This window comes from Bombina bombina, chromosome 2, assembly GCF_027579735.1.
Source record: "Bombina bombina isolate aBomBom1 chromosome 2, aBomBom1.pri, whole genome shotgun sequence".
Taxonomy (NCBI): Eukaryota; Metazoa; Chordata; class Amphibia; order Anura; family Bombinatoridae; genus Bombina; species Bombina bombina.
Window position 1 is genome coordinate 181,580,772 of NC_069500.1, and position 18,723 is coordinate 181,599,494.

The 18,723-nt window shown below is 42.4% G+C and overlaps 1 protein-coding gene across 2 annotated transcripts in view; it reads left to right on the forward strand.

The window, feature by feature from the left end:
- AP3B1 (adaptor related protein complex 3 subunit beta 1) overlaps nt 1-18,723 on the forward strand; it is a 1,155,804-nt gene that overhangs the window by 208,451 nt on the left and 928,630 nt on the right. For both annotated transcript variants that reach the window (XM_053701376.1, XM_053701377.1), the window contains exon 3: nt 3,393-3,467. In XM_053701376.1, coding sequence (XP_053557351.1) covers nt 3,393-3,467 — 75 coding nt within the window. The remainder of the gene's footprint in view (nt 1-3,392; nt 3,468-18,723) is intronic.

Consider the following 18,723-nt stretch of genomic DNA (forward strand, 5'->3'; position numbering starts at 1 on the left):
TGAATAAAGCTATAATCTTACCTCATCATGGATTGAGGTCTACTAATGTAAGCATAATACTATTTGTATATAATACATTTTATGTTATACAGTATTACGCTATGTGTGTTTTTTTCCTTCCTGCATAACTCTTGGAACCTTTGCCAGTCGCTCTTTATACACCTGAGGGGATAAAAGATTCTCACCAGCACATGAAATACATTTTAAAATACCAGCATACAGCTATTAAGAACTGCCTTACTTTACGAAGGATTTTGACTAACTGTATTTTGGAAAAAATTAACTATAGCAGAGCGCCTTTTAACCATTATTGATTGCTCTTTTCTTAATAAATATATATATATAATATAAATCAAACCACTGCACTCCCTTGCTGTGCAAAATCGCAGGTGCTCATTTCCATAGAAATAGATATGCTGTGAAGTAAACCAGGCACTCTTGTTTTTTTTTAAACGAATAATTTCGTTATTATTCGGTACAATCCAATATTCTCAACGTTTTGGTCCTCACATTGGTCATTTGTCAAGGGTATAAATCTGTCAAAATAGCATACAGATGATCAAAATCAAATCTTCTTACATATTTACAATGTCACACTTAGAAATACAGAGCACATTTTAAAACCGGTAGTGACATCATACCTGATCCGGGTCCGACTATCACATACTTCCCCAACATTAACCTCAGACTTTAAAGCTCCCAGGCCAAATAATAAGCCAATCAAAAGAGCAGAGCGAAGCCATCACCCTGGTAACCAAACAGCAAGCAGAAAACAAAAAAGAAAAAAGTAAAAAAGGCATCAGCACTTGCAGTAAACGAACACATAACCATATTGATAAAAAAATAACTATATGTATGCAGAGCCGGATCAGAGAGTGACATTCACTTACGGAGTACAAATTTATAATAAATTCTAAACCTCAAGATAGATAAGATGGTAATGGCAGAAATCCATTTAATCTAATATTACGCTCATGAGAATAAAAATAATATACAAACTATAATACAGCAGTGGTATATTGCAGAAATAAATCTCTATCTTTCAGAGAGAAAACATGACCATTTTACTTGCTTATTTAACCCCCAAGGGGCCATCGTTTGTAAGCGATAGATCCACTCCACCTCCCTACAGAGTAACTTTTTTAGTGTCGCCCCCTCTTGGGTGACGTTTGATCTGATCTATGGGCATACACCTCAGGTCTGCCACGCCATGGTTTGCTTCCAGAAAGTGTAAGGCAACCGGGTGGTCACTTTCCTTATTTTTTAATGCCTGTCTAATTTAGATTTATGATTTGCAATTCTATCCTTTAGGGGGCGCTCCGTTTTACCAACATACATTAACCCACATGGGCATTTGATTATATAAACCACCATCTCAAATGAACAGGTTAACCTATGCTTTAAAGGGAACCATAACACCTGCTTTGAAATGTTTTTAAATAACTTTCTATGATTATGCAAAATAAACTAACTACAATTCTGTGTGTGGTCATCATCTTACTGCATTCTGTTGCAGAAAATAGCTTTATAATTTGAATGCTAATCTGCAGACTACAATCTATGTATGATGCCATATTGGGAATTACTTTCCACTACAGTGGGTCATGTGACAAAAACTGCACCTTCTTCTATTACTAACTCTGAGAAAGCAGAGTGATCACGTTCAGTGTCTGAGAAGTATGGCATAAGGCACTTCTATAATTATAAATACCAAGAGCAGAGAAGGAAGTGGGAGGGGGAAAGGAATGCACAGGGGGAAGAAAGGCTCCGGAGACAGAACGCAAACTCTTGCTGCAGATATAAATTTAAAAAGAAACATCTGCATTCATTTAAGTTACTCACAGTCTCAGGAGTCTTGAGTCTCCCTCCCCTTCCTCCCCCTTCCTTTCTTGCTCTTGGTATTTATAATCATATCCGTGCCTGAAGCCGTTCGTCTTAGACACTGCAGTGCTCTGCTTCCTGAGTATTAGAAATAGAAGGTGCCGTGTGAGTCACATGACCTACAGTACTGATGTAGAACGCGCGTTACAACATGGCAGTTTACATAGCAAGTGCTAGGCTGCAGATTAATCTGTTTAAATTATGAAGCTGGTTTTCTACAACAGAATTACAAAGATGAAGACTGCATACATAATTGTTAGTTTATTTTGCCCTATTAGAACAAGTTAGTTTAGAATATTTGAAGCAGGTGTTGTGGTTTCCTTTAAGCCCATCATCTTCCCAGTTCGTGGGTGTTCAAAAGTTTCCCCTAAAATCAGCCTATTACAAGTGACGCATCCGTCAGACCTATAACAACCAACTTTAGTTTCCCAGGACTTATGCATATAGCTACCTAACGGATCACTCTTAACCAACAAATCCTTGAGGTTTCTGCCTCTTTTAAAACCCACAAGTGGGCGTTGACCTTTTTATTAAGTGATGGGTCACTCTGTAGTAGGGGCCAATTCTTATAAATTGCCTTTTTCATATTTAAAGACTGTAGATTGTATTTAGGTGAAAAAACACATGAGGGATTGGCTTATTATTTGGCCTGGGAGCTTTAAAGTCTGAGGTTAATGTTGGGGAAGTATGTGATAGTCGGACCCGGATCGGGTATGATGTCACTTCCGGTTTTACGATGTGCTCTGTATTTCTAAGTGTGACATTGTAAATATGTAAGTAGATTTGATTTTGATCATCTGTATGCTATTTTGACAGATTTATACCCTTGTCAAAGGTCCAATGTGAGGACCAAAACGTTGGGAATATCGGATTGTACCGTATAATAAAGAAATTTTTCATTTGAAAAAACAAGTGTCTGGTTTACTTCACAGTGCATATATGTGTGTGTGTGTGTGTGTGTATGTATATATATATATATATATATATATATATATATATATATATATATATATATATATATATATATATATATATATATATATATGGATATATCCAGAAAAAGACTGCACTCACTGGGCTTTAAAGTCAAAAATAACTTTTAATATTCCATGTTAAAATGGGGGAAATTAGCATGACTTTTCGGTGCTGTACTAGCACCTTTATCAAATGTTCACAAAAAGAAAAGGAAAGACTCAGTGCAGGTGCATCCTCAACGCGATATATATATTTATTATTATTATTATTATTATTTTGTAGAGCGCCAACAGATTTCATATATATATATATATATATATATATATATATATATATATATATATATATATATATATATATATATATATATAATTTACTACGTAAAAGAAAATATACACAAGTGTTAAATTTTCATACAGTGCAACTTTGTCTATATCATTGTCTATATATCATTTCAGCTGTGTAGATTTGTTATTATTTTACTACATACTGTTTGAGTTTTTATAATGAAGTTTTTTACATTTCCGTTTTTTTAGATGATTTCAAACGGGAAAAATGCTTCTGAGTTGTTCCCTGCCGTTGTGAAGAATGTGGCTAGCAAAAATCTTGAGGTAAGCAAATTGGTTTCATCAGTTTTTGGCATGGGCGTAGGAACCTGGTGGGATGGGGGGGAGCCCATCCCCCAGGAAATCATGTGGGGGGGACAGATAATTGATAAATACCCGCCCCCCAGTTAAATGAAGCAGCATCTTAATTTCAAAGTTGCAGACACATAATGCTAGGCACTCTTTGTACAATCCCTGAAACCAAATAACAACCCCAACTAAATGAAAGCTTTGAGATGCTACTCAGATGTCCCTTTGGTATTATACAAATGTGTATGATATGCCTAGTAGTTAAATGTGCATATATTGTGTGTATGTTGTGTGGTTCATGTATGTGAATGCTGTGTAGTGTGTGTATGCTGTGTGTTGCGTGCATGCATTTATGCTGTGAATGTGGTGTGTGTGTGCTGTGAATGTGTGTGTGTGTGTGCTGTGAATGTGGTGTGTGTGTGCTGTGAATGTGGTGTGTGTGTGCTGTGCATGTGGTATGTGTGTGTGTGTGCTGTGAATGTGGTGTGTGTGCTGTGAATGTGGTGTGTGTGCTGTGAATGTGGTGTGTGTGTGTGCTGTGAATGTGGTGTGTGTGTGTGCTGTGAATGTGGTGTGTGTGTGTGCTGTGAATGTGGTGTGTGTGTGTGCTGTGAATGTGGTGTGTGTGTGTGCTGTGAATGTGGTGTGTGTGTGTGCTGTGAATGTGGTGTGTGTGTGTGCTGTGAATGTGGTGTGTGTGTGTGCTGTGAATGTGGTGTGTGTGTGTGCTGTGAATGTGGTGTGTGTGTGTGTGCTGTGAATGTGGTGTGTGTGTGTGTGCTGTGAATGTGGTGTGTGTGTGTGTGCTGTGAATGTGGTGTGTGTGTGTGTGCTGTGAATGTGGTGTGTGTGTGTGTGCTGTGAATGTGGTGTGTGTGTGTGTGCTGTGAATGTGGTGTGTGTGTGTGTGCTGTGAATGTGGTGTGTGTGTGTGTGCTGTGAATGTGGTGTGTGTGTGTGTGCTGTGAATGTGGTGTGTGTGTGTGTGCTGTGAATGTGGTGTGTGTGTGTGTGTGCTGTGAATGTGGTGTGTGTGTGTGTGTGTGTGCTGTGAATGTGGTGTGTGTGTGTGTGTGTGTGCTGTGAATGTGGTGTGTGTGTGTGTGTGTGTGTGCTGTGAATGTGGTGTGTGTGTGTGTGCTGTGAATGTGGTGTGTGTGTGTGTGCTGTGAATGTGGTGTGTGTGTGTGTGCTGTGAATGTGGTGTGTGTGTGTGTGCTGTGAATGTGGTGTGTGTGTGTGTGTGCTGTGAATGTGGTGTGTGTGTGTGTGTGTGCTGTGAATGTGGTGTGTGTGCTGTGAATGTGGTGTGTGTGTGTGTGTGTGTGCTGTGAATGTGGTGTGTGTGTGTGTGCTGTGAATGTGGTGTGTGTGCTGTGAATGTGGTGTGTGTGTGTGTGTGCTGTGAATGTGGTGTGTGTGTGCTGTGAATGTGGTGTGTGTGTGTGTGTGCTGTGAATGTGGTGTGTGTGTGTGCTGTGAATGTGGTGTGTGTGTGTGTGCTGTGAATGTGGTGTGTGTGTGTGTGCTGTGAATGTGGTGTGTGTGTGTGTGCTGTGAATGTGGTGTGTGTGTGTGTGCTGTGAATGTGGTGTGTGTGTGCTGTGAATGTGGTGTGTGTGTGTGTGTGTGCTGTGAATGTGGTGTGTGTGTGTGCTGTGAATGTGGTGTGTGTGTGTGTGTGTGTGTGCTGTGAATGTGGTGTGTGTGTGCTGTGAATGTGGTGTGTGTGTGCTGTGAATGTGGTGTGTGCTGTGAATGTGGTGTGTGTGTGTGTGTGTGCTGTGAATGTGGTGTGTGTGTGTGTGTGTGCTGTGAATGTGGTGTGTGTGTGTGTGCTGTGAATGTGGTGTGTGTGTGTGTGCTGTGAATGTGGTGTGTGTGTGTGTGCTGTGAATGTGGTGTGTGTGTGTGTGTGTGCTGTGAATGTGGTGTGTGTGTGTGTGTGTGCTGTGAATGTGGTGTGTGTGTGTGCTGTGAATGTGGTGTGTGTGTGTGCTGTGAATGTGGTGTGTGTGTGTGCTGTGAATGTGGTGTGTGTGCTGTGAATGTGGTGTGTGTGTGTGTGCTGTGAATGTGTGTGTGTGTGTGTGTGTGCTGTGAATGTGGTGTGTGTGTGTGCTGTGAATGTGGTGTGTGTGTGCTGTGAATGTGGTGTGTGTGTGTGTGCTGTGAATGTGGTGTGTGTGTGCTGTGAATGTGGTGTGTGTGTGTGTGCTGTGAATGTGGTGTGTGTGTGTGCTGTGAATGTGTGTGTGTGTGTGTGTGTGCTGTGAATGTGGTGTGTGTGTGCTGTGAATGTGGTGTGTGTGTGTGTGTGTGTGTGTGCTGTGAATGTGGTGTGTGTGTGTGTGTGTGCTGTGAATGTGGTGTGTGTGTGTGTGTGTGCTGTGAATGTGGTGTGTGTGTGTGTGCTGTGAATGTGGTGTGTGTGTGTGTGCTGTGAATGTGGTGTGTGTGTGTGTGCTGTGAATGTGGTGTGTGTGTGTGTGTGTGCTGTGAATGTGGTGTGTGTGTGTGTGTGTGCTGTGAATGTGGTGTGTGTGTGCTGTGAATGTGGTGTGTGTGCTGTGAATGTGGTGTGTGTGCTGTGAATGTGGTGTGTGTGTGTGTGCTGTGAATGTGGTGTGTGTGTGCTGTGAATGTGGTGTGTGTGTGTGTGCTGTGAATGTGGTGTGTGTGTGTGTGTGCTGTGAATGTGTGTGTGTGTGCTGTGAATGTGGTGTGTGTGTGTGTGTGTGCTGTGAATGTGTGTGTGTGTGTGTGTGTGCTGTGAATGTGGTGTGTGTGTGTGTGTGCTGTGAATTGTGTGTGTGTGTGTGTGTGTGTGCTGTGAATGTGGTGTGTGTGTGTGCTGTGAATGTGGTGTGTGTGTGTGTGCTGTGAATGTGGTGTGTGTGTGTGTGCTGTGAATGTGGTGTGTGTGGTGTGCTGTGAATGTGGTGTGTGTGTGTGTGTGCTGTGAATGTGGTGTGTGTGTGTGTGTGTGCTGTGAATGTGGTGTGTGTGCTGTGAATGTGGTGTGTGCTGTGAATGTGGTGTGTGTGTGCTGTGAATGTGGTGTGTGTGTGTGTGCTGGTGAATGTGTGTGGTTGTGTGTGCTGTGAAGTTGGTGTTGTGTGTGCTGAATGTGGTGTGTTGGTGTGCTGTGAATGTGGTGGTGTGTGCTGTTGTGTGCTGGATTGTGTGTGTGCTTTGTTAATGTGGGTATTGTGTGTGTTTGTCTGTGATGTGTGATGTGGTTGTGTGTGATTGTGTGTGTGTGCTGTGAATGTGGTGTGTGTGTGTGTGTGTGCAGTGAATGTGGTGTGTTGTGTTTGTGTGCAGTGAATGTGGTGTGTGTGTGTGTGCTGTGAATGTGGTGTGTGTGTGTGTGCTGTTGCAGTGGTGTGTGTGTGTGTGTGTGCTGTGAATGTGGTGTGTGTGTGTGTGTGTGCTGTGAATGTGGTGTGTGTGTGTGTGCTGTGAATGTGGTTGTGTGTGTGTGCTGGTGGGTGAGTGTGTGTGCTGTGAATGTGGTGTGGTGCTGTGAATGTGGTGTGTGTGCTGTTGAATGTGGTGGTGTGTGCTGTGAATGTGGTAGTGTGTGCTGTGAAATGTGGTGTGTGTGCTGGTGAATGTTGCTGATGTGTGTGCTGTGAATGTGGTGTGTGTGTGTGTGCTGTGAATGTGGTGTGTGTGTGTGTGCTGTGAATGGGGTGTGTGTGTGGTGCTTGTGGTGTGTGTGTGTGTGCTGTGAATGTGGTGTGTGTGTGTGTGTGTGTGCTGTGAATGTGGTGTGTGTGTGTGTGTGTGTGTGCTGTGAATGTGGTGTGTGTGTGTGTGTGTGTGTGCTGTGAATGTGGTGTGTGTGTGTGTGTGTGTGTGCTGTGAATGTGGTGTGTGTGTGTGTGGTGTGTGAATGTGGTGTGTGTGTGTGCTGTGAATGTGTGTGTGTGTGGTGTGTGTTCTGTGTGTGTGTGTGTTCTGTGAATGTGGTGTGTGTGTGTGTGTGTGTGCTGGCAATGTGGTGTGTGTGTGTGCTGGCAATGTGGTGTGTGTGTGTGCTGGCAATGTGGTGTGTGTGTGTGCTGGCAATGTGGTGTGTGTGTGTGCTGGCAATGTGGTGTGTGTGTGTGTGCTGGCAATGTGGTGTGTGTGTGTGCTGGCAATGTGGTGTGTGTGTGTGCTGGCAATGTGGTGTGTGTGTGTGCTGGCAATGTGGTGTGTGTGTGTGCTGGCAATGTGGTGTGTGTGTGTGCTGGCAATGTGGTGTGTGTGTGTGCTGGCAATGTGGTGTGTGTGTGTGCTGGCAATGTGGTGTGTGTGTGTGTGCTGGCAATGTGGTGTGTGTGTGTGTGTGCTGGCAATGTGGTGTGTGTGTGTGTGTGCTGGCAATGTGGTGTGTGTGTGTGTGCTGGCAATGTGGTGTGTGTGTGTGCTGGCAATGTGGTGTGTGTGTGTGTGCTGGCAATGTGGTGTGTGTGTGTGTGCTGGCAATGTGGTGTGTGTGTGTGTGTGTGCTGGCAATGTGGTGTGTGTGTGTGTGTGTTCTGTGAATGTGGTGTGTGAATGTGGTGTGTGTGTGTGTGTGCTGGCAATGTGGTGTGTGTGTGTGTGCTGGCAATGTGGTTGGTGTGTGTGTGTGCTGGCAATGTGGTTGGTGTGTGTGTGTGCTGGCAATGTGGTGTGTGTGTGTGTGCTGGCAATGTGGTGTGTGTGTGTGTGCTGGCAATGTGGTTGGTGTGTGTGTGTGCTGGCAATGTGGTTGGTGTGTGTGTGTGCTGGCAATGTGGTGTGTGTGTGTGCTGGCAATGTGGTGTGTGTGTGTGCTGGCAATGTGGTGTGTGTGTGTGCTGGCAATGTGGTGTGTGTGTGTGTGTGCTGGCAATGTGGTGTGTGTGTGTGTGTGTTCTGTGAATGTGGTGTGTGAATGTGGTGTGTGTGTGCTGGCAATGTGGTGTGTGTGTGTGTGCTGGCAATGTGGTGTGTGTGTGTGTGTGCTGGCAATGTGGTGTGTGTGTGTGTGTGTTCTGTGAATGTGGTGTGTGAATGTGGTGTGTGTGTGCTGGCAATGTGGTGTGTGTGTGTGTGCTGGCAATGTGGTGTGTGTGTGTGTGCTGGCAATGTGGTGTGTGTGTGTGTGTGCTGGCAATGTGGTGTGTGTGTGTGCTGGCAATGTGGTGTGTGTGTGTGCGCTGGCAATGTGGTGTGTGTGTGTGTGCTGGCAATGTGGTGTGTGTGCTGGCAATGTGGTGTGTGTGTGTGTGCTGGCAATGTGGTGTGTGTGTGTGCTGGCAATGTGGTGTGTGTGTGTGCTGGCAATGTGGTGTGTGTGTGTGCTGGCAATGTGGTGTGTGTGTGTGCTGGCAATGTGGTGTGTGTGTGTGCTGGCAATGTGGTGTGTGTGTGTGCTGGCAATGTGGTGTGTGTGTGTGTGTGTGTGTGTGTGCTGGCAATGTGGTGTGTGTGTGCTGTGTGTGTGCTGGCAATGTGGTGTGTGTGTGCTGTGTGTGTGCTGGCAATGTGGTGTGTGTGTGCTGTGTGTGTGCTGGCAATGTGGTGTGTGTGTGTGTGTGCTGTGAATCTGGTGTGTGTGTGTGTGTGTGCTGTGAATGTGGTGTGTGTGTGGTGTGTGTGTGCTGTGTGTGTGCTGGCAATGTGGTGTGTGTGTGTGTGTGCTGGCAATGTGGTGTGTGTGTGTGCTGGCAATGTGGTGTGTGTGTGTGTGTGCTGGCAATGTGGTGTGTGTGTGTGTGTGCTGGCAATGTGGTGTGTGTGCATGTTTATTTGTACCCTCTGCACTGTGTGTGTCTGCATGTATAGCTGTATGCGGTGTAGTGTGTGTTGCTGTGTGTTTTTGCAGGCTTTAAAGGGCTATGAAACCCAATTTTTTTCTTTCATGATTCAGAAAGAACATGCAATTTTAAACAACTTTCTAATTTACTTCTATTATCTAATTTGCTTCATACTCTTAATATTCTTTGCTGAAAGGCATATCTAGATAGGCTTAGTAGATGCTGATTGTAGCTGCACATAGATGCCTCGTGTGATTGGCTCACACATGTGCATTGCTATTTCTTCAACAAAGGATATCTAAAAATTTAAGCAAATTAGATAATAGATGTAAACTGGAATGTTGTTTAAAATTGTATACTCTATCTGAATCATGAAAGAAAAATGTTGGGTTTAGTGTCCCTTTAAGTGCCTCATATCTGACTAAATCTAGAACATTAATCGAGAATGCACAGAGCATCTTTCATTATTTGTATATTGAGATAAAAATATTTAAACTACTAAGATGTGTTTGTTAATAAAATAGTTTAACATTAGGAACTTTTTTTGTGCTCACTTTTGTATAATCCTGATTTTTTAACATTGACACCTAAAATAGGTTCAACATTAGGTTTGTATAGAAGGGTCATTGGTTAATTTGAGCCTGTTTTTCAATTAAAAGATATTAGAAGAGCAGCTGCCTGTGAGTGCCCAGACCAGGCACAGCCCATGATGACAGGACCAGGTGCTTGTTTGTGTGGCTTTATTCTAAGGTCACCTGTTTGAAGCTCTCTGCAACAGTGATGAGCGCTTAAAGGGATATGAAACCCAAAATTGTTCTTTTGTGATTTTAAAAAAAGTTTCCTATTTACTTCTATTATGAAATTGCTTTGTTCCCACAATATTCTGTGTTGGAGATACCTAGGTAGGCAACTGGAGCACTGCATGGCAGGAAATAGTGCTACCATCTTCTGTTCTTGCAAATGGATATCATTCTTGCAAAACTGCTGCCTTATAGTGCTCCAGACATGGGCCGGCTCCTAAGTATATGTGCCTGCTTTTCAACAAAAGATACAAAGAGAATGAATACAAATTCATAATAGAAGTAAATTAGAAAGTTGTTTAAAATTGCATACTCTATCTGTATCTGAAAAAAAAAGTGTTTCATATACCTTTAAACTTTATTTTATAGAAATCTATAGAATGTGTGTTTCATGTATATATTTTTTTTTCTTTTTCTGTAACATCCATTATTATTATTTTTCGCTCCTTTTTGCAAATCCAGCAGCCAAAAATCATCTTCCTCTCATAAATCAGATTCCACAAAGTCTATCTGGAAGCCAAATCCAGTATGTAATAAGTCAAAACAATCCAAGAAAACTCACTCCAATGCAAAATCTACATGAAGGTGCAGCCCTTGATCCAGAATTGTTGCTGGTAGAGGGCAGGTTAAAGGGACACTGAACCCAAATTTCTTCTTTTGTGATTCAGATAGAGCATGCAATTTTAAGCAACTTTCTAATTTACTCACATTATCACATTTACTTCATTCTCATGGTATCTTTATTTGAAAAGCAAGAATGTAAGTTTAGATGCTGGCCCATTTTTGGTGAACAACCTGGGTTGTTCTTGCTGATTGGTGGATAAATCCACCCACCAATAAACAAGTGCTGTCCAGGTCTTAACCAAAAATTGTCTGGCTCCTTAGCTTAGATGCCTTCTTTTTCAAATAAAGATAGCAAGAGAACAAAGAAAAATTGATAATGGGAGTAAATTAGAAAGTGCCTTAAAATTACATGCTCTATCTGAATCCCGAAATAAATAATTTGGGTTCAGTGACCCTTTAAGCCTTTTTCAGAAGGCCTGGTCTTAGTCTGTTCATGATCCCTAGGTAATGGAGATTATCTCTTAGTGGTACAGAATAGGTTTTTGATTAAGGCCGCCTCGAGGGAGGTTTCTTCTGTCTCATGTTTTAAAGAGATCAGAAAAGATATTGGCGTTCCTTCAATGTGTTCAAGATCTGGAGGACATGAGAGCGATTGTTCCTTTTTTTTTTTTTTTTTTTTTTATTATGGGAAAGGTTTTTACTCCAATGTTTTTATTATTCTATAGAAGGAGGGAACATTCAGGCCCATTCTGGATCTAAAAACCCTGATAATTTTTTTTTTTTGGGTTCCCTCATTAAAAATGGAAACAATCAGATCTATTCTTCCTTTTGGTTTTACAAAGTCAGTGTATGATAACCATAGACTTGAAGGACGCCTACTTACATATTCCTATTCACAAAGATCACCACCTGTTTCTCCATTTTGCCTTTCTGAAAGGACACTATCAGTTCTTACCTCTTCCCTTTGGTCTAGCTTCTGCTCCCGGAATCTTTGCCAAAGTTCTGGGTGCTTTATCAGTTGTCTGAGCTCAAGGCATAGCGGTTTCTCACTACTTGGACGATATTTTGGTTCAAGCTCCAACTTTGCTTGTAGTAACTGCACACTGAAACACACGTCTGTTTTTTTTTTTCCGCAGTCATGCCTAGAAGGTAAATGTAGCAAAGAGTTCTGAACCTCTCACAAGAGTGTCCATTTTGGGAGTGATCATAGATTTGATTTCCAAGCGGCTGTTCTTAACAGAGCAACACAACCTCAAACTTCTATATGCTTGTCAAAGCCCACAGTCTGTTCCTCATGCTTCTGTGGGTCTCATGGTGGCAGCATCCAATGCCATTCCATTTGCAATGTTTCATTTATGTCCTTTACAACTATGCATACTAAGACAGTGGAATGGGGACCACACAGATCTGTCTCACATAATTCATCAAGATCCTTTGGTCAGACAGTCTCTTTCTTGGTGGACTTCCCTAACCCAATTTCTCAGGAAATGCTGTTTTGTAGTCTGTTGTGGGAAATAATTACCACAAATACAAGCTTCTTGTGTTGGGGAGCTGTGGGGTCCTTGGAGAACTTAGGGAGTTTGGTCTCTTTGGGAGGCGAGGTTACCCAATCAATGTTTCAGGCCTGGAATCTTCTCAATTCAGTCTCTTTCATACGTTTTCAGTCCGACAACATTACAGTGGTGGCTTATATCAATCATCAGGGTGGTACTCGCAGTACCCTAGCAAAGGTGTCTTGCATTCTAACATAGGCAGAATCCTATGGATGTACAATATAAAAAATTCACAATTCTGGAGTCGGCATATTTGAATTGTCAGACTCCACACTCGGGTGAAGTGTCTATCAAATAGACTTTCGATCATTTAGGTAAGCATTGGGGTCTCCCAGAGTTTGACTTAATGATGGCTTTTCGTCTGAACCACAAACTTTTCAGAGACCCTTAGGCGGAATTGATAGATGCTGTTTAAGTTCCTCTGCCATTTCATCTAGTTTACCCATTTTTCCAATTGTACCCATTCCTTGAGTCACTGCTTGGTTCAGACAAGATTGTACTTTTACCATTCTAATAGCTCCTGCTTGGGTACACAGGACTTGGTATGCCGATCTGGTTCAAATGTCCAGTGCTCCTCAATAGCGTCCTCCACTTGCCCCAGATCTGTTTTCTCAGGTTCTTTCTTTTGTCAAAATCTTCAGTCTCTCTGCTTGACTGCTTATAGTTTGATCGATTTGATTGTTTCCCAAAGTGGTTTTTCATACTCAGTGGAAGATACATTGATTCAGGCACGTACGACAGTCACTAGAAAAAATTACCACAAGGTCTTGAAGGTGTATCTTTATTGGTGATTGTAATGTGGATATTCTTGGCATTCCTTTAGTATTCCACATATTTTTCAATTTCTTAAAGACTGATTAGACAAGGGTCTGTCTGCTAGAACTTTGAAGGGACATATTTTGTCCGTATCTGTCCTACTACATAGGAAACTGGCTTGTCTTCCAGATATTAAAGCTTTTGTTCAGTCTCTGGTTAGAATCAGACCTGTTATCAAACCATTTACTCCTTTATGGAATCTTAATTTGGTCTTAAGTGCATTACAATCCCTTTCATTTGAACCAATGCATTCCTAGGACCTAAAACTGTTGTTTCTATTAGCTATTTCATCAGTCAGGAGAGTCTGAGTTGTCAGCTCTTTCTTGTAATCCTCAGTATTTGGTGTTTTCATCAAGCTGAGGCAGTTTTGTGTACCTTCTCCAGTTTTTTTAACTAAGGTAGTTTTTTGGAAAATATTTTACCAGGGAATTGTTTTTCCATCCTTTCTTTCTAAGGTGGTGATAGTCCACGAAAATCCTTACTTGTGGAAATTCATCACCTGGCCACCATAAAGAGGCAAAGACACCCCACAACAAAGCTTTAAATATCCCTCCTACTTCCCTCCCAGTAGTTCTTTGCCTAGTGAAGGAGAGGGCAAGAATAGAGGTGTGATGAATTTATGGAAGATTTACAAGGATTTTAATCCCAAATTCCCCATCAATAAATAGTTCCTGGAAGAGATGGTCATAGGAGAGTACTGGCTGTACAATGTAAATCTCCTCTATGGATTTGTGCTCACAAGCCTTCCACAGATGTTGCTTGGACAGTTGCTTTTTCCTGTTTCTAATAGAATCTATTTTGGCACTACAGCATATTGCATCACTATACTGGTGACATATATTCCTGAAGGTCAGGAATTTTCAGGCAGGATGCAGGGTACAGGGTACTGTGTCTCGGTAGGAGGGAATTTTAACTTTAACTTTTATTTTTAATGTTAATGTTTTTTTTTAATTGGCTCAGACAGCAAAACTGCTTATACATGCAGTCACTAATTTTTGGGGGCTTGTGATTGTATAAGGGTCTAGTAAGACAGAATTAGTTAAACGTTAACCGTTTTTCGACTGTACTTGAAGTGACTTCACTAAGGAGGCGTGTCTCCACATAGTGTGCGGCTTCTTTACAGAGAGGATAAGTCTCACAGCCTAATTCAGTCTTTCTCCTTCTGCTGTGTCGCTCCGATCTGCAGGAGAACCGGAAGTTTCTAAAGCTGATCATTCCATGTCAGGAGGAGCAGGTAGGCACCTCAGCTTAGCGCTGAGGTGTAGATTGCTCAGGAGTTTTTTTTCAATCATACATATATAGACTCTGATTAATCTGAAAATTCTTGTTAAAGAATAAGGGCTTTTGAAGCCATAGACTGTTGCTTTTATTATCGATTCTTAAAGAGACGGTAATGTTAACAAATTGAACTTGATTTTTTTTTTCTTTGAAAATCTGTGCTTAAATTTATGGTGCAATATAGACTTGGAGTCTAGGCCTACTGTTGAGTGCAATCTTTGTTTGGATACCCAAGTATAGAACCCCCTTTGCCTTTTTGCAGTTCTTGTATTGAGAGAACTCTTATGTATAAACACAAACTGTTTGTTTCTGAGCCACCATTCCCTCAGGATGATGCTGTACAGGCTCTGCCACAGCCTCTCCTCAAAATGTCCCAATCTTTGGTTACGTCACATGCAGTGCCCTGCGGTTCCTCTCAATCTCCGGATGGAGTGTCTTTAAAGGCTGAGGTTGCGGACCAGGTATCTGAGGCGGTATCTGAGGCGCTGGCCGCCATTCCCATGCTGCAGGGGAAGCGTAAGAGGAAAATTATAGAATCAGATATGGTATCAGATCCTGTTCAGGCTGACCGGGCCCGTCTTTCACATAGATCGAAAGAGGAAGATACTTCAGTAGCCTCTGAGGGTGAAATTTTAGATTCGGATAGTGTAATTCCTCCTTCTGATGCTGAAGTGGTTTCCTTCAGATTTAAGCTTGAGCACCTCCGTGTTTTGTTAAAGGATGTTTTAGCTACCTTGGACGACTATCGTGGTCAACCCTAAAAAGTCTAGTAAATTAAATAGATACTTTGATGTTCCCTCACCTGGGGAGGTGTTTCCAATGCCAGACCGTGCCACAGAGATTATTACCAGGGAATGGGAGAGACCAGAATACAATTTTTCCCCTCCCCTGTCTTTAGGAAGACGGTTCCATAGGTGGAAGGGGCTATTTCCACGATTGCCAAGAGAATTACTATTCCTATTGAGGATAGTTGCTCTTTCAAAGATCCGATGGATAAAAAGCTGGAGGCCTTTTTAACCCCTTAATGACCGAGGACGTGCAGGGTACGTCCTAAAAAAAAAGGCAGTTAACGCCTGAGGACGTACCCTGCACGTCCTTGGTGTGGAAAGCAGCTGTAAGCGATCTTGCTCGCTTCCAGCTGCTTTCCGGTTATTGCAGTGATGCCTCGATATGGAGGCATCCTGCAATAACCTTACACGGCCATCCGATGCAGAGAGAGCCACTCTGTGGCCCTCTCTGCACCGGACATCGATGGCCGGTATCGTTGGTGGGTGGGAGCCGACTTGGGAGGCGGGTGGGCGGCCATCGGTGTGCCCTGTGTCGTCAAGGGGGGCGGGATCGGGTGCGGGCCGTTAGGGGGCCCGCATGGGCGCGCTCGCGTGCACGGAGGGTGGCGGGCGGGCGCGTGCACGGGGCAGGAGCGGGTGGGAACCGCTACACTATGGAAATTTTTTTTAGTAACAAATGGCCAAATCTTGTTTGTGCAAAAGCACAAAAAGAGATCATGGAGGGGTGGGGGGTTGGTTTTGTGTGGGGGGAAGCTACACTGCAGAAAAGTTTAATAAAAACTAAGAAAAATTTTTTTCTTCTAAACTGGGTACTGGCAGACAGCTGCCAGTACCCAAAATGGCGCAGATTAAGTTAGAGTGGGAGGGTTATAGAGCTGTTTGGGGGGGATCAGTGAGGTTGGGGGCTAAGGGGGGGATAGTACACAGCAGCATATGTAAATATGCTTTTTTTTAAAAAACAAAACAAAAAAAAACATAGCTTTTATTTTAGTACTGGCAGACTTTCTGCCAGTACTTAAGATGGCGGGGACAATTGTGGAGTGGGGGAGGGAAGAGAGCTGTTTGGGAGGGATCAGGGGGTCTGATGTTTCAGGTGGGAGGCTGAGCTCTACACTAAATGTGATATTAACCCTGCAAGCTCCCTACAAGCTACCTAATTAACCCCTTCACTGCTAGCCATAATACACGTGTGATGCGCAGCGGCATTTAGCGGCCTTCTAAATACCAAAAAGCAACGCCAAAGCCATATATGTCTGCTATTTCTGAACAAAGGGGATCCCAGAGAAGCATTTACAACCATTTGTGCCATAACTGCACAAGCTGTTTGTAAATGATTTCAGTGAGAAACCTAAAATTGTGAAAAATTTAAAGTTTTTTTTAATTTGATCGCATTTGGCGGTGAAATGGTGGCATGAAATATACCAAAATGGGCCTAGATCAATACTTGGGGTTGTCTACTACACTACACTAAAGCTAAAATTACCCCAAAAAGCTCCCTACATGCTCCCTAATTAACCCCTTCACTGCTGGGCATAATACACGTGTGGTGCGCAGTGGCATTTATTGGCATTCTAATTACCAAAAAGCAACACCAAAGCCATATAAGTCTGCTATTTCTGAACAAAGGGGATCCCAGAGAAGAATTTACAACCATTTATGCCATAATTGCACAAGCTGTTTGTAAATAATTTCAGTGAGAAACCTAAAGTTTGTGAAAAAATTTGTGAAAAAGTGAACAATTTTTTTTATTTTAACGCATTTGGCGGTGAAATGGTGGCATGAAATATACCAAAATGGGCCTAGATCAATACTTTGGGTTGTCTACTAAAAAAAAATATATACATGTCAATGGATATTCAGAGATTCCTGAAAGATATCAGGGTTCTAATGTAACTAGCGCTAATTTTGAAAAAAAAGTGGTTTGGAAATAGCAAAGTGCTACTTGTATTTATTGCCCTATAACTTGCAAAAAAAGCAAAGAACATGTAAACATTGGGTATTTCTAAACTCAGGACAAAATTTAGAAACTATTTAGCATAGGTGTTTTTTGGTGGTTGTAGATATGTAACAGATTTTGGGGGTCAAAGTTAGAAAAAGTGTATTTTTTTTCAATTTTTCCTCATATTTTATAATTTTTTTTATAGTAAATTATAAGATATGATGAAAATAATGGTATCTTTAGAAAGTCCATTTAATGGCGAGAAAAACGGTATATAATATGTGTGGGTACAGTAAATGAGTAAGAGGAAAATTACAGCTAAACACAAACACTGCAAAAATGTAAAAATAGCCTTGGTCCCAAACGGACAGAAAATGGAAAAGTGATGCGGTCATTAAGGGGTTAAAGAAGATGTATACAGTACTCATCAGGGGTTACAATGGCAACCGGCGGTATGCATTGCTATTGTAACCAGTGCGGCAGCCTATTGGTTTGATGCTTTGTCGAAGTCTCTTCAGCTGAAACTCCTTTGGAGGAGATTCAGGATAGGATAAAGGCTTTCAAGTTAGCCAATTCATTTATCACTGACGCTTCTTTGCAGGTCATTTAAGTTTGGGGCCAAAATATCTGACTTTGCAACTTTAGCACTATGGCTTAAGTCTTGGTCTGTAGACTTTTCCTCTAAAACTAAGCTTTTGACAATCCCTTACAAAGGAAAGACCTTGTTTGGGCCTGTATTGGCAGAAATTATTTCCGATATCACGGGTGGTAAAGGATCCTTTCTCCAACATAGGTGTGTCCGGTCCACGGCGTCATCCTTACTTGTGGGATATTCTCTTCCCCAACAGGAAATGGCAAAGAGCCCAGCAAAGCTGGTCACATGATCCCTCCTAGGCTCCGCCTTCCCCAGTCATTCTCTTTGCCGTTGCACAGGCAACATCTCCACGGAGATGGCTCAGAGTTTTTTGGTGTTTAAATGTAGTTTTTATTCTTCAATCAAGAGTTTGTTATTTTAAAATAGTGCTGGTATGTACTATTTACTCTGAAACAGAAAAGAGATGAAGATTTCTGTTTGTAAGAGGAAAATGATTTTAGCAACCGTTACTAAAATCGATGGCTGTTTCCACACAGGACTGTTGAGAGGAATTAACTTCAGTTGGGGGAAACAGTGAGCAGACTTTGGCTGCTTGAGGTATGACACATTTCTAACAAGACTTGGTAATGCTGGAAGCTGTCATTTTCCCTATGGGATCCGGTAAGCCATTTTCTTAATTTTCAATATTCAATATATATATCGCCTTTCTGCCTCAAGACAAAAAGAACAAATTGAAGGGACGTCAGAATAATTTTCGTTCCTTTCGTAACTTCAGAGGTAAGTCTTCCTCTGCCTCTACCACGCAGGAACAATCCAAGCCCTCTTGGAAGCCCGGTCAGTCCAAGCAATCCAATAATCCTGCAGCTGATTCAAAGTCAGCATGAAGAGTTTTCCCCCAATCCGGGACCTGGTCAAGTGATGGCCAAACTTTGAGCTTGGGAACGAGATGTCCCAGACCCGTGGGCAGTGGACATAGATTCCTAGGGTACTAGTTAGAGTTCAACACTTTTCCTCCTAGGGGCAGGTTCCACCTCTCAAGATTATCTGTAGACCGGACAAGAAGAGAGGCGTTCTTAAAATGTGTACAGGATATTTCCCTCCTGGGAGTGATAGTTCCAGTCC